This window comes from Monodon monoceros, unplaced genomic scaffold, assembly GCF_005190385.1.
Source record: "Monodon monoceros isolate NGI ecotype Baffin Bay Population unplaced genomic scaffold, NGI_Narwhal_1 Super_Scaffold_18, whole genome shotgun sequence".
Lineage (NCBI taxonomy): Eukaryota > Metazoa > Chordata > Mammalia > Artiodactyla > Monodontidae > Monodon > Monodon monoceros.
In genome coordinates, this window is record NW_021703774.1 from 105,983,531 (window position 1) to 106,000,262 (window position 16,732).

Sequence of the window (16,732 nt, forward strand, 5' to 3'; positions counted from 1 at the left end):
TCCCACATGCCACAGAGCAGCTGGGCCCGTGAGCCATGGCCGCTGAGCCTGCGTGTCTGGAGCGTGTGCTCCACAACGGGAGAGGGCACAACAGTGAGAGGCCCGCGTACCGCAAAAAAAAAGAGTCATGTAGCAAAATGTTCATTGCAGCTCTATTTACAATAGCCAAGATATTGAAACAACTTAAGTGTCCATCATCAGATGAATGGATAAAGAAGATGTGGCACATATATACAATGGAATATTACTCAGCCATAAAAAGAAATGAAATTGAGTTATTTGTAGTGAGGTGGATGGACCTAGAGTCTGTCATACAGAGTGAAGTAAGTCAGAAAGAGAAAGACAAATACCATATGCTATCACATATATATGGAATTAAAAAAAAATGTCATGAACAACCTAGGGGTAAGACGGGAATAAAGACACAGACCTACTAGAGAATGGACTTGAGGATATGGGGAGGGGGAAGGGTAAGCTGTGACAAAGTGAGAGAGTGGCATGGACGTATATACACTACCAAACGTAAAATAGATAGCTAGTGAGAAGCAGCCGCATAACACAGGGAGATCAGCTCGGTGCTTTGTGACCGCCTGGATGGGTGGGATAGGGAGGGAGGGAGGGAGGGAGACGCAAGAGGGAGGAGATATGGGAACATATGTATATGTATAACTGATTCATTTTGTTATAAAGCAGAAACTAACACACCATTGTAAAGCAATTATCCTCCAATAAAGATGTAAAAAAAGTTATTATATAATTTAGACAGTAAAAATATAAATTAAAAAAAAGAATTCAGAAAGTCACATCACCATTTCATAAATCTGACTCAGTTATAGAGTTTCCATGGAAAATGAATTGTGAAAATGAAATACCTTGCCATGCCTTATCTCTCACAATATATTCTTTATTGCCTATGAAGCCATTCTTCTGGCTAATAGTGTCAGATGTAATGTGCAGTAACATGCTTCTAAGATTTGCACTACAAATTGTCTTTCAAACTACTGGGTTGATCTTATCCATCAGTTGACACAAAAGTTTATAGGTGGTTTCTGCATAATTCATTTAGCTAGTAGGAAGTAGAAAATTCTAACAAAGAGCTCTTCTTACCAAACTGTGTTCATTTCCTCCTTTACATATTTAACCTATGGTATAAGCTCTCCAAACAGTAGTAAACGCTTGCCTATGGGTGTAATTTTTCCAAATATAGTATCTTAAATGTGGTGTTGATTTTATCAAACTAAGTTCTTCTCAGTGTTCTCTGTTTTGTATCTCTTAACCTACCATCCTAATTCTAATATTCATTTGATCATAAATCATGCAAATCTCTAAATACTTCTTTCTTCTAAAGAGTCTGTAGCTCCTTGAAGTCAGAGACCATTTTTTGCACCTTTACAGTCCTCTTTCCTGGTATAATGTCTGACATGTTATATCTACCTGATGCATATTTGTTAAACAGCATTAACCAAAGATCATTTAGCCAAAGGTGTAATCATTCAGCCAGTAATATTAGATGAAGTGAAATGGAATTAAATCTAATTTTAAGAGAGAACACATTTAAGTCAAGATAAGTGTATCAACAGGGCTATGGCAACAGCACAGACAGTATCTTAGGCTTTATACAAGCAAAGATTTATTGTTGTAGTAATAAACGACTGAAATGGCTTAATAGCATCTAAAAATTGACATTCAGGTCACAGGGTCAGTGGGTCTGTTAAATAAAATAGAAATCAATTCGTAATGGATGTAATGGGCTTTGTTTCACATATTTGAGCTACTTAGTTAGATCTGAGATAATATATAACAAAGAAACTGTCCTAATCTGGGGTTAGGGAAACTTCCAGAGGAGGAGCATCTGAGTTGTGATCTGAAGGATGAACAGTAGTTACTTAAGCAAATATGGAGAAAAGTCATTCCAGAGAGAAGTCGTGAACTGGGAGACAACCCTACTTATTTATTTAAAGATCTAAAAGAAGGCCAGCATGGTGTGGCACAGAGAGCCAGGTGGGAAGTGAGTGCAAGATGAGGATGGAAAGGGAGGGAGGGGACAAAACGCATGCAGCTCAGTAAGCCCTACTCCCAAATATTTGTATTTTTATCCTAAGAACAAAGGGGTGTCACTGAAGGGATAAGGCTAGGTTTATGATCATATTACTGCTCTGTAAAGATCGCTCAAACCAAATTGGAAGGGACTAAGAATGGACAAGAATAGCTTTGTGCAGCACCAGTCTGGATAAGAGATAGTAGAACTGTTTATGATTAGCAGAAAGAAAGAGTAGATAGATGTAAAATATTCAGAAGGAGATAAAAATCAACAGGAAATAGATATGCTATATGTGAAGTATGATTCCTAAGGTTGTGGCTTGAAGAATTAATGAGATAATGATATAACTCACTGAAACTGAGAATACCAGCAGAAATTTATGTTTGAAAATGGAAGATTATAAGTCAGTTTAGCTATGTTGAATTTGAGGTGCCTTTGAGAACTGTGAAGATGGCAGTTGGATGTGGAGCTCAAAGCAGAATAATATCCTGAAATTTAAAATATTGGAGTCATTGGTCTAGGGGAAAAGTATAGGAAAGAGAAAAGAACAGGATCTAAGGCTGAATTTTGAAGAAATGCTACATATGATAAATGTTGGTAGAAGAGGATGAAACTGCAGAGATGACTGAAAGAGGTAAGAGGAAAATCAGGTATATAAGTTTGAAGTTCAGCCCCAACCATAACGTACCTTAAAATCTTCATGACAATCTTAAATTCCTTTAGAACTATGTAAGCAAAAATATATATCTAGATCAAACCAGAAGTATAATTGACATGCTAAAATAAGAGAGAAAATGGAATCAATTAAAAGTCTTAATTTTCAAAAGAGTGGGATAGCTAAAATGGGCAAAGATGTACTAATACTAACCAAAGGAAAGCTGGAGTAGTTATATTAATTTCCAACAAAATAGACTTCAGATCAAGAACAATTATCAGGGATAAAGAGGGACATTACATAGTGATAAGTGTATCAATTCTCCAAAGACATAATAATGCATCTTAAAGTGCTTAAAGTGTATGCATCTAACAACAGAGCATCAAATTATATGAGGCAAAAGCTGATAGAACTCCAAGGATAAATAGACAAATTTACTATTTCATTTGGAGATACTTATCTACCAGTAATTGAGAGATCCAGCAGGCAGATAATCAGTAAAATTATAGTTGAAGTGAACACCACCATCAGGACACTGGATCTAATTGACATTTATAGACTGCTTAATCCAGTGACAGCAGAATATACATTCTTTTCAAGTTCACATGGAATATTCACCAAGACAGACTGCGTTCTGGGTCATAAAACACACCTTAACAAATTTCAAAGAAAAGATATCATACAAAATACGCTCTTAGTCCATAATGGAATTAAACTATAAATCAATAAGAGAAACATAACTGGAAAATCTCAAACTATTTTGAGATTAAACTACACACTTCTGAATAACAATTGTTCAAAGAAGACGTCTCAAGAAATTTTAAAAATATTTTGAACTAAATGAAAGTGGAAATACAACTTATCGAACTTTGTGGGATGCAGTGAAAGCAGTGCATAGAGGGAAATTTATAGTATTGAATGCATATACTAGAAAAGAAGAAAGATCTAAAATCAATAACAAGCTTCTACCTTAGGAGACCAGAAAAAGAAGAGAAAATTAAATACAAAATGAGCAGAAGAAAGTAAATGATAAAAATCAGAGCAGAAATCAATTAAAATAAAAACAGGAAAAATAGAGAAAATCAATGAACCAAAAAACTTATTTTTTTAAAAGATCAATAAAATTGGTCAAACCCCCTAGCCAGGATCATCAAGAATAAAAAAAAGAGAGAAGACACAAATTACTAATATTAGAAATGGAAGAGGGACCTTCACTACTGATCCCATGGACATTAAAAAAGGCAATAAAGCAATACTATGAATAATTCATTCTCACAAATTTGATAACCTAGATGAAATGGACAAATTCCTTGAAAGATGTAATCTACCAAAACTCACACAAGGAAAATTTGATAATCTGAATAGGCTTCTATTCATTAAAGAAATTGAGTCAACGATTAATAACCTTTTAAAACAGAAAGCAGCAGGCCCAGATGGTCTTACTGGTGAATACTACCAGAGATTTAAGGAACAAAATGATACCCATTTTCTACAATCTATTCCAGAAAATAGAAACAGAAGAAATACTTCCTAACTCATTCTGTGAGGCCAGCATTACCCTAATACCAAAACCAGACAAAGCTATTACAAGAAAAGAAAACTACAGACCAGTATCTCTCTTGAACATATACTTTTAAATCTTCCACAAAATATTAACAAATTGAATCCACTAATATATAAAGATAATTATACACCATAACCAACTGGGATTTATCCCAGGTATGTAAGGCTGGTTCAACCTTCAAAAATCAATTAGTATAATCCATTACTTTAACAAACTAAAAAAGAAATTATATAAAATAGGTGCAGAAAAATAATTTTACAAAATACAATACCCATCTATGATAAAAATTCACAGTAAACTAGGAGGAAAGGGGAACGTCCTCAGCTTTATGAAGAATATATTTTAACAGGCTTATAGCTAACATCTTACTTAATGATGAAATGCTAGGTGCTTTTCCCCTAAGAACAGGGAAACAAGGAAAGGATGTCCCTCTTTTTTTAAACTCCTGTTCAGCATTGGGCTGGAAGTCCTAACTAATGCAATGAAACAAGAAAAGAAAAGAAAAAAGACTGGGAAATAAGATATAAAATTGTCTTTTTTGCAGATGACACAGTTGTCTATAAAGAAAAGCCCAAAGAATTAATGAAAAAGACCAACAACCAGTCACTTTCCTACATACCAGCAATAAACAATTGGAATTTGAAATTTAAAGTACAGTACCATTTACATCAGCATCAAAAAAAAGGCATAAATCTAAAAAATATATGCAAGATCTATTTGAGGAAAACTACAAAGCTCTGATCAAAGAAGATTTAGTAAATGGAGAGATATTCCTTGTTCATGGATAGGAAGACCCATTGTTAGGATGTCAGTTCTTCACAACTTGATTACAGATTTAATGCAATTCCAGTCAAAATCCTAGTGAGCTACTTTGTGGATACTGACAAACAGATACTAAAGTTCATATGGAAAGGCAAGAGACCCAGAATAGCCAAAATAATATTGAAGTCAGAAGACTGGAACTACCAAACTTAAAGATTTACTATAAAGCTGCAGTAATCAAGACAGTGTAGTATTGAAAAAAGATAATTGGAACAAAATGGTAAGCTCAGAAGTAGAACTCCACAAATATAGTCAATTGGTCTTTGACAAAGAACATGGGCAATTCAATGGATAGTCTTTTCAACAATGGTACTAGAACAGCTAGATATCCACAAGCAAAAAAATGGATTTAGACAAATACTATACATCTTTAACAAAAATTAACTCAAAATTAATCATAGACCTAAATGTAAAATGCATAACTGTGAAACTCCTAGAAGATAACAGAGGAGAAAACTTCAATGACTTTGGATTTGGCAATGGTTTTTAGATACAACAAAACAAAAGCATGATCCATGAATGAAAAATTTGGTAGGTTGTACTTCATTAAAGTGAAAAAACTTCTGCTCCATGACATGTTCAGAGAATGAAGACATGCCATTACTGGGAGAAAATAATTGCAAAACATATCTGCTAAAGGACTTGTATCCAAAATATAGAAAGAACTCTTAAGAGTCAACGATAAGAGAAACAATCCAATTAAAAAGTGGGCAAAAGATTTGAAGACACCATACCAAATAAGATGTACAGGTGGCAAAGAAGCATATTAAGATATTCACATCATATGTCATTAGAGAATTGCAAACTAAAACAACAATGACATTCCATTACACACCTGTAGGAATGGTTAAAATCCAAAACACTGACAATACCAAATGCTAGCAAAGATGTGGAGCAACAGGAGTTCTCATTCATTGTTGGTGGAAAGCAGCTTTGGAACACAGTTTGGCAGTTTCTTACAAAGCTAAACATACTCTTACCATGTGATTCAGCAGTCATGCTCCTTGGTGTTTATTGAAATGAGTGTAAATCTTATGTCTATATAAAACCTGCACATGAATGTTTATAGCAGCTTTATTCATAGTTGCTAAAAATTGGAATCAACCAATAATATCCTTCAAAAGTTAAATGGATAAACAAACTGTGGTACATCCATACAGTGGACTATTATTCAGCAATAAAGAGAAATGAGCTATTAGGCCACAAAAAGACATAGAGTAACCTTTAAATACACCCCACTAAATGAAAAAAAAAGCCAATCTGAAAAATCTAAATACCATATGATTCTGACTATGTGACATTCTGAAAAAGGCAAAACTATAGAGACAGTAAAGAACAGTGCTTGCCAGGGATTGGGGGAAGGGGACAAAGGATGAATCAGTGAAGGACAGGTGAATTTTAGGGCAGTGAAACTATTTTGTATGATACTGTAAAAGTGGATACATGATATTATACATTTCTCAAAACTCAGAACTGTACAGCACAGAGTGAACCCTAGGGTAAACTATGGACTTTAGTTAGTATTAGTGTCAATATTGGTTCATCAATTGCAACAAATCTACCATACCAATGTAAGATGTTAATAGTAGGGGAAACTGGGCAGGGGTAGTATATAGGAACTCTCTGTACTTTCTGTTCAATTTTTCTGTAAACCTAAAACTTCTTTAAGAAATAAAGTCTGTTAACTAAAACAAAATATTCTAGTAAAGTCAAGCATAATTCTGTAATATGGTAGTGTATCTATCTTGTGTCTGTGTCCAACCTACTAGGAAACACTGATATATGCTTAGGAACAACAAGATAAGATTACCAACTGTCACTATATCATCTAACATTATTTTAAAAGTTTTAGCTACTGTAGTGGGATATGATGCACAAATCATCATATAAGGAAATGAAAGCATTGTTATTTAGAGAAAATATAAACAAACCCAAAAGACTTATAAAACCCAAAGACAATTCTATTTTTTCAACTACTGATAGAGAGTAATATAACAGCAATACATATAATAAACAGTTTTTAAAAATCAGTTTCCCTACATACAAGTAATTAGCAGAAAATATAATAGGAAAAAGATTCCACTCAAGATAGAAACAGAACATAATAATTAAGAATAACCTTAGCGAGAATTAGATGGGACACTTACGAAGAAAATTTTGAAAATTTACTGAGACTTAGAAACTGACTTAAGCAGAAAGGCAATTTATCATCTAAACAGAAGACTGATTATTTTTTAGACTAATGAATTAGGTGTAATCCAATCCCATTCAAAATTCTCATTACCCATTATAAATTAGGTGTGGGATTTAATTATTCTCAGTATAGCTTATAAGAATGAGCAGGTGAAATAGCTTAATATTTTAAGAAGAGGAAGACTACTGCTACTAGATATTAAAATAAATAATAAAGACAGAATAATCCCTGTGACATTGATCCATCTAGATTTACAGACGTGGGACAAAAAAAAAGGTAGCTTTTCAATAACCAAGAATATGAAAGAATTTAATATTGATAGGGACAACATTACACATCAGTAGGGAAGATAAGAATTAAAAATGATGCTAGAATAATTGCATCACCCTTTCTAATCAGTTCAACAAATGTTTGTTGAGTGCTTACTATATATTAAGGACTGTGCTGGATTCTAAGGGGCTTATTGTTAAACCATGAAGAGTTTACAGTTAGTAGAGATATAGGTAACACGGTAAAAAATCATTTCAACATATTAGGATAAATGCTAAAATAGAGATTAATTTACGGTCCTAAATGAGCACAAAGGAGATATACGTAGCCCAAGCTGGGTTTCCCAGAAGACTTGACTTAGGAAATGACACTTGGTCTGAATAATGGATAAATTAGTAACCAGGTAAACAGGGTAGAAAGAGCACTCCAGGTGAATGGAACAGTATGAGGAAAGACATGGAGGCATGAAACAGCCTGATATTTTCAGGGAACTTTAATCTGTTGCATTCACTAGAGCGTAAAGTGAAAAGTAGGAAGTGTTGCTATTTGGTTAAAAGAGTTTATTTTGATACTCACCTCACACAGTACATCAAAACAATGGTTTAAATGGATAAGTATTTTAAAACCATAAGTAACAAAAGAGTAGGTGAAAATTTTTAATGGGAATAGATGTTTTAAACTTAAATATGGTAGAAAAAGCCATAAAAGACTGGACAGGTTTAACTACATACAAATTTTAAACTTCTCCCATTCAGATTTTTTAAAAAACACTAAAAGATTTAAGGAGCTACATTAAATGTTAAGTGGGTCAAGTGGTTATTTTGGGTCATTTTTATTTTTATTTATTTATTTTTTTTGCGGTACGCGGGCCTCTCACTGTTGTGGCCTCTCCCGTTGCGGAGCACAGGCTCCGGACGCGCAGGCTTAGCAGCCATGGCTCACGGGCCCAGGCGCTCCGCGGCACGTGGGATCTTCCCGGACCGGTACACGAACCCGTGTCCCCTGCATCGGCAGGCGGGCTCTCAACCACTGCACCACCAGGGAAGCCCCATTTTTACTTTTATCTATTTCCATGTGTTCTACAGTGAGCTTATTTAGGGGTTAAAAGTTATCTTTAACATTATGTTTTTAAAATACAATGACAAACCACAAACTGGGCAGATGTTAGCAGTAAAATAGGGCAGAAAAAAGTTAATGTCTGAAACACATAAAGAACTCTACAAATTTTTTTTAAATGACCCCCAAAATACATGGGCAAAGGACATGATCAAGCAACATGTAGAATATTGCAGATAGCTGATAAATAACAAAAAGAATATTCAGCCTCACTGGTAGTCAAGCATATATACATTTTAAGATACCAGATTGTCCATCAAATTAATGAAGCATTTAAAAAATAATATTCTGTGCTAGGATGAATTTAATGAAATAGATTCTAATTTTATACATTGTTTGTGGAATGTTAATTATTGCAGCCTTTCTGGAAATTGACTTCACTTTATGACCAAATAGCAGTACATTTCATACTCTATTCCAGGGGTGGAAATGCACAATGCATACAAAGACTACTGCACAAAGATGTTTCTCTCAGTGTGTTTATAATAGGGTAAAACTACATTCTGAAGAGAATCCATGAATTTTAAAATATTATACATAATATTTAATAAGCCATAATTGAAAAACATTAGTGACCTCTTAATACCTTTAATGGCTGTGCTATTCAGTAGGGACAACATATGTGATGCTTACATACCAACCTTATAATTCTATTATTCATATACTTATCTCAACTATTCGGCAGTGTCATCTGATGTTACAGACTTTAACATTCACTTATAGTCTAATATGCATATAATAAATCCTATAAAGCAAAATTTTACTGTAAAGAAGACTTATAAACAATATAAATGTCTAGCATTAAGAAAATGATTAAATTATGGTACTGCAGAATGTTAGATGGAATATAATATTATGTAGCCATTGAACAATTTTGTTATGAAATATTTACAGTAACATGGTAAAATATTTATATTTCAAATAGAATCTTAAACATAAAACAGATATAGTTAGGGGCTTCCCTGGTGGCACAGTGGTTAGGAGTCTGCCTGCCAATGCAGGGGACGCGGGTTCAAGCGCTGGTCCAGGAGGATCCCACATGCTGCGGAGCAAATGGGCCTGTACGCTGCAGCTACTGAGCCTGCACTCTAGAACCTGCGAGCCACGACTGCTGAGGCCCGTGCACCTGGAGCCTGTGCGCCTGGAGCCCGTGCTCTGCAACAAGAGAAGCCACCACAATGAGAAGCCCATGCACCACAACGAAGAGTGGCCCTTGCTCACCACAACTAGAGAAAAGCCTGAGCGCAGCAACAAAGACCCAACACAGCCAAAAATAAAATTAATTAATTAAAAGAAAACAGATAAGTTTTATAAGTATGCTCCCACAAAAGAACTAGAAGGAAATATGCAAGTATATTTACAGTGTCATCTCTGTATGGTAGGATTATGGATTATTTACTTAATCTGGGGTTTTTTGTACTTTCAATACTTTTCAAATATTTTTAAATGAACATTAATGTAACAACTTAGAAAAAGTTTAAGATAACCAGCCATACCACAATTTTTCCCCATTAACACATTTTTTTTTAAGTGAGGTGTTCACAAATTGTGTTGGAGTACAAACTCATAGAATTTTAACTATCTTGTTATATTCTGAATCTTAAAAAAAACACCTTTATACTGTCTTTCCAGAAAGACCAAAATATTCAAACAGCTTCTTTAGATGGCTGGGCAAATAGCATTAAATTTTAGTTTCTAAATAAGTGTTAATCTATCTAGAGTAATTCTAGACAGTTAAATGGGTTCACACACTAAGATCCTTTAGGTTTAGCAATTTAATGTTCAGGCCATAAGCTAATTATTCAGTGTTTGTTTACTTATAATTACACTATTCAGTATTACAGGGGAAAAGATTTCCGTAAAGGTCCCACATACATTTTATTGCACCTTAGTGATTATCCCATGTAAACATTGTTACATTTATTCATATGAAACAGAGGAATTGTTCAACTGGACTCACTACTATGATAAAGTATGAAATTAAGCAAACTCAAGCATATTTTTATTGCATTGGAAACCATATATTTGCTTCTTTAAAAATGCTGTTTTGTTTGTCATATGTTTTTCAGGAATATTAAGTGGATCTATAATTGTCCTACCCATTAAATAAGATAGCTCTGAAAGCCCTTAGCGCTCTATTTCATAATTATTAGATGCTTGATAAATGTTTATTGAATGAATGAGTGAATTAGGGAATGAAAGAATGAAAGGCACCGTCCTTTCTTTGCTTTCCTTTTCTTTTGAATCCAAACAAAGCTTAATATTAGTAACAAAAAAAAGATGAATCAACTAAAGATTTAATTTTGTTTATACAGAGAGTAAAGTGATACATTGATAAATGTATTATGTGTTATATTACATATGATATAATTATATGCATATGTTAATTGTAATATAGAGTACATTTTAATTCTCACATCCTAAATTTTGTTTTAATATAGGGACCACGAGGACTGCAAGGTGATGCTGGACCTCCTGGAGAAATGGGTGCTGAGGTAATTTTTCTTGGGGCTCTTTCTTGTTAGTTCATCAATAGTCAATACTTTTTGTAAGACTCCTCTTAAGGTTAAGTTGATAGGTATATATATTTTGAAGAATAATTTTATAGTGTTTTGTTTCATATTCAGGAAATAAAACCTAAAATTCTGTTAAAACCAGGGATGACTGTTGTATGAACCTAATTTTATGCATATAAAATTCCCTTAACAGTTCATTTAAATGACAGAACAAAAAGTGAATAAAACTTTCCCTTCACTGATTTAGAGTTAACTTTGATAACCCTTCACTCCATTATAGAAGAATATTGAAAAGTGACTCTTATTCAAGATATATTTTAGAATAATAAACCATACTTGTTATAATTATAAAATCCAATTCATTTCTTTTGTTTGTTAACTTTAGCGCTAAAAAATTAGGCATAAATTCTCTCCTCCCTTGGCTTCTGTGAAACTGCTCCCTCTTGATTCTGCTTTTTACCTTCTGATTAGCCTCAGTCTTGATGGGAAGCTGTCCTTCCTCTTCCTTAGCTTACAATCATATTATCACATAGACTTTAATTACCAGTATTATTCTGATAGCTCTAGCTTGATAGCTCTAACTCATGCCTCTCTCCTTGAGGCCCCAGTTATTGATTTCCTGTTGTCTTTTATGTATGCACCTAGGTATCCCACAAACATCTCAAATTCAAAATATCTAAACCAAACCCATCGCTTTCCCACTGTTATTCCTCTTTTTATTCTCATCTCACGGAAAGATATCCCTTATGCCCAGTAACCCCAAACTGAGAGTCATCCTAGACTCCCCTTCCTTCAATCAGCTCTTTTCCCTTTGAATAAGCTCCCACTAATGTCTCACCTCCATCCTTTCCTTTCCGTCCCCATTGCCGGTGGTCCAGTCCTCTGCTCTAATTCCATGTCTCCTCCAACTGCCATTATTCCTTAGCTACTTGTGGCCAGTTTACCTTTGTCATATCATTCTTGTCCTTGAAATTTTTCAATGGCTCTCATAGCCTTTAATAAAATGCCAATTTCTTAAGATGATAATGTTCTGCATTGTCTAATGTCTGCAGACCTTTTCAACCACATTCCAATAGAACTTTTCTCCTCCTCTAATTCCACGATTATGCCATGCTTTCTTGCTGTGTACTGTGTATCCACTGGGAGTCCAAGGGTGGCTGAGATATGGTCCCTGACTCCTTTAGCAGTTTATAATCTATTCCAGAAGATAATCATGTAAAAGCTCATTATACTTCTGTTAGACCCAATGATGGAGACATTCACAGGGCATTATAAGAGTACAGCAATGGGTATGTTACCTTACCTGGATAAGGGGAAAAAGAAGACTTGTCTGTGTTGAGGCAGGGGGAGGGTAATGAGTTTTAAGGAATGAGTATGAGTTAGCCATATGAAAAGAGGGAATAAGGATATGGTGATTCCAGAAAAAGGGGTAGTATGAGTAGGAACATGCAAACATGAGGCCGTGTGGATGCTTTGATGCTTAAAGTCAAAACAAGGAGTGATGATAGATGAAATTACAGAGAAATGGTTAGATCAAACGAAAAATCTTATATACTCTGTTAAGAAGCTTGAACTTTTCATCTTATGGGCTACAGTAAGTCATTGTGAGGTAGGCATAGGGCAGTGATAAAGTCAGATTTGTATTTTTGGAAGATCATTTTAGCAGTCTCAGGGAAGATGTATTTGAGAAGACAAGAGTGCAGACATATATACCTTCTAAAAAGCTGTTGCATTCAACTAGTTAAGAAACAATGGAGGTCCGAACTAAAGTAGTCAGCATAAGTAAGAAGGGGATGTATTTGAGAAATGTTTGTTACATAAATTCTGGAGAACCTGCATATTTGTGGGATATGGAAAGTAAATGGGAAAGAGAAGTCAAAAATTATTTCCAGATTTCAACAGGATGGATGGCAATATCGTTTCCTGAGACAAGAAAAGAAGAATGTTAGTCATAATCTGCTACTCTGCCCAAGGTAAATGGTTAACAGGTAGCAGACCCTGGCTTTGAATCCACATCTGATTCAAAAGCCAATGCTGAAAAGCTGTACTATGCCACGTCCGCCCTCTGAGTCTAAAAAAGCAGAGGAAAGTCATACCTCATAACTTGAAAAAAAATTTTTTAATAGGGTAGGAGACAAGAATCTGTCATGATAAGGAGCAGGGGTTGAACATATTTTCTATTGAGGAATATATGCTGGTTTAGAATAGTGGTTGAGGATAATGGAAGAGGGAAATGACTAAAGACATGTAAAAGCAGATATACCTTATTAAAAGTAAAACTGAAGTAGGAGACTTTGAATTTGCATTATATTAATAATAATGATGTTAATACTAGGTAACAACTTCAGAGAACTTTCTATGTTCCTAGCAGTATTTATGTACTTTACCATATTAATGAATTCTCACAATACCCCATGAGGTAATGCAATTATCCTCATTCTACAGATAAGGAAACTAAGCCATGAAATGGTTAAGCAACTTGTTCAAGAGCAATAGCTGTGCAATAGTAGTGCAATAGCAAGAGTAGTGGTAGAGCCCACATTTAAATTTAGGCAGTCTCTCTCTGCAACCCATTCTCTTAGTCACTATGCCTCTCAATATGTAATGAAGCCACTTTGCACAAGAGTGTAATTTTTCCATTGATGTTCAACTGGGAATAGAAATGGAGAAGGCAATTTAAAGTGCTAATCCAAGATTGGCATAAGAAAAGAGATACCACAGAGATCAGAAGATCAACTATTGGATTTAGCCTAAGAGTAAAAGAAGCCGAGAGGAGCTGACAGATTGGGTGAAACTGGGGAATAGACGAGGTCTAGGGAATTAAAAGCAATTTTGATGTGGAAGAAGTCCTGAGAGAGTTGGAATTCTCGCTTGAGAGATAATTTTAACCTTAGGTTAGGATATTAAATTCTATCATTTCTGAGGCAGAGCAGAAACTCAGGCAGTCTCACTTCGTAGTCCTTCCTCTTAAGTACTGTAATACACCGCCTCTTATAACAGTAAAGTCACAAAGGTAACCAACAGAAAATTTTAAATAATATAACTATTTAAAAATTGGTGAAATGATGGTAAAATGGAGGGAGTTTTAAGGGAACTAAACTTTTAGCAAGGTAATACATCAAGAATTAGAGGTAGATTTCTTGGTTATAGAAATAACCATTAAGAGAACTAAAAACAAATTGTTTTATAAAGTAGTTGCCTCTGAGGAATGGGGCTGGGGCTTTTCATTATAAGTCCATCTGTACTATTATGCCTGTATAGTTTTATTTTGGAAAAAGCGAAGCGAGTCTGGATTGTGGAAGCTGAGTCAAAATGTAAAATTGAACTTCTCATCTAAAATACTGTAACAACATAAGAGATATTTTAATCGCTAATAATTATTAGGAAGGTTATCACCCATGGATCAGAACTATTGAGGAATCCCTGGAAGACAGAAAGCAAACAGGAAACTTCTGGTCAAGATAGTATCATAGGTTAATGGCTTTAAACTACCCCTCTACTCTGAAAACATGGGGATTATAGAATGCATATGTATGTATTTATAATTGTGTGTGTATAAGTACACATACATACATACACACACATAGAGTAAGAGAAGAGAGTGAGGAAGTAGAGAAGGGAGAGGCAGGCAGAGTATTCTCAACAACAAGATAAATGTCTCCAGGAGAAAAAAATAAATAAAACAATACAATAGCAATTATAGGAGCTCGAAGCTTATAAATAGCCAGAGGTTGCAAGAAGTTATATGTTTTCAAGATAAAAGCTTCAACCAAAATCTTCCCAACTGGACCCATCCATGAAAGGGGCGTGGGAAAAAATGCCGTATATATGTATATATATAATTCATATCTTCTTTGTGTGATATATTTTATAAAACCAATAAAGAAAATGGAATTTTTTTCAAGAAGTGTATTCCAAGAGGGATCAACATAAATAGATAGGAAGAATAAAAAGTGAAAAACGCAGGGAATAGTAAGGGTATGAGGGTAGAAAATTAGAAGAGGAAATGGGAAGTAGTTTGTCTTGAGCAAAGATTAAAGGACGAGAGGAAGGGTTAGAAGAAACTGGTCTAAGCAGTCCTGATTTCTGGTGATGTTGTTTTAGCATTTGAACTGTTAAACGGTCCCAGAAATTATCTGGTCTTACGCCATGATGTTTATAAAGGAGCAGCAAAAATCCTTTCCTGGACATAGATATCCCATCCTTGGGCTGAAAATTACTTCCATCTTCTTATGAGGTTGTTATTGCCTTTATGTTGGTGAAGGAATGTGTACAAACAATGTGTCAAATCATTCTATTCTAGGGAACTTCGGGTATTGAGGGAGAATCTGGTCTGCAAGGAGAGCCAGGTGCAAAGGTAACCTTCCTAAATAGTAAAGGAGGTCTCTAAACTTTCACCATTGACTCCCCGATGTTTGCAATATTTTGGCAAACAGCCACCATCTTGGAAGCAGGTAAAGGACAGCAGATAAAAATGGAAAGTGTTCTCAAATGAGTCAGAATAAATATTACTGAGAAAAAAATATTATCTGTCTCTCTATATATGCAGATAAGTATGTGTGTGTATATCTATACACACACACATATATATATATACGGTTATATATTGGAGGGAATACAAATGAAAAAGCAAAATATTATAAATAAATTAATCTGAAGAAAAGGAAAAAATAGTGTTTTGGAACTCCTGTCTTCATGATATACCCTCCATAACTGTTAGACATGCAGTTTTAGTAGAAAAGAGTTTAATCTTTCCCTTTGTTTCTTCAGGGAGATGTTGGACCTGCAGGCAGTGTTGGAGTGACTGGGGAGCCAGGGTTACGGGTACGTGCCTACTAGAAACCATTTTAATGCACTGGCCCTCCTATTTTAGAGACTCAAGACTCAGCCTAAAGACTTCAAAGATTGTATAATAAACTTTTCTGGTGCATTATAGAAAATGTTGGTCTTTATTTTATAATTTCAAAAGCTGCATGCTAAACCCTGTTCACATTGTAATTTAGTAGCATTGAGAGGCCTAACCACACACAACCTTTTTCTCAGAATCAGATGTACTCAGCAGAATCCTTGCCAAATGTGTGGAGTCACTGTGATTGTCACTAATGTTAGCATGAAGAAGAAATTCACAAATACTAGTGATCAACTCTCATGCTATTTCCGGACCTAACAAGACAGACAGACATTGAAATCTAATTTGTGTTTAGAAAAACAGCAACAAAAAACTAGAGTCATGCAAAGTTAACAAGATTCAAAGAAATAATTGTAGATTTTTGTAGACAAAAACAATTGTAGATAATTGTGATGAGGTAGCTTACAGAAGTTATTCTAATATAGACAGTGGTTAATTTAAGCTGTGGTAAGTTTTTTTCCAAGATAACAGGGACCAAGATAATTTTAAGAGACATTTGTTTACTAAAAGGTAAAGTTGGGAGATGTATTTTGCATTCGATTTCCTTCTTGTTCATTTTCCCCTTTTTTTCAGGGGGGTGGGAAGTATGAGGTCAGGGTAATGGAAGTGTCAGCAGTTGGAGCAATGAGCAACTGTGAAGACACA

At 34.7% G+C, this 16,732-nt stretch overlaps 1 protein-coding gene across 7 annotated transcripts in view; it reads left to right on the forward strand.

Moving 5' to 3' along the window:
* COL24A1 (collagen type XXIV alpha 1 chain) overlaps positions 1-16,732 on the forward strand; it is a 425,611-nt gene that overhangs the window by 289,976 nt on the left and 118,903 nt on the right. For all 7 annotated transcript variants that reach the window (XM_029227745.1, XM_029227744.1, XM_029227743.1 and 4 more), the window contains 3 exons: positions 11,104-11,157; positions 15,482-15,535; positions 15,949-16,002. In XM_029227745.1, the coding sequence (XP_029083578.1) occupies positions 11,104-11,157; positions 15,482-15,535; positions 15,949-16,002 (162 nt within the window). The remainder of the gene's footprint in view (positions 1-11,103; positions 11,158-15,481; positions 15,536-15,948; positions 16,003-16,732) is intronic.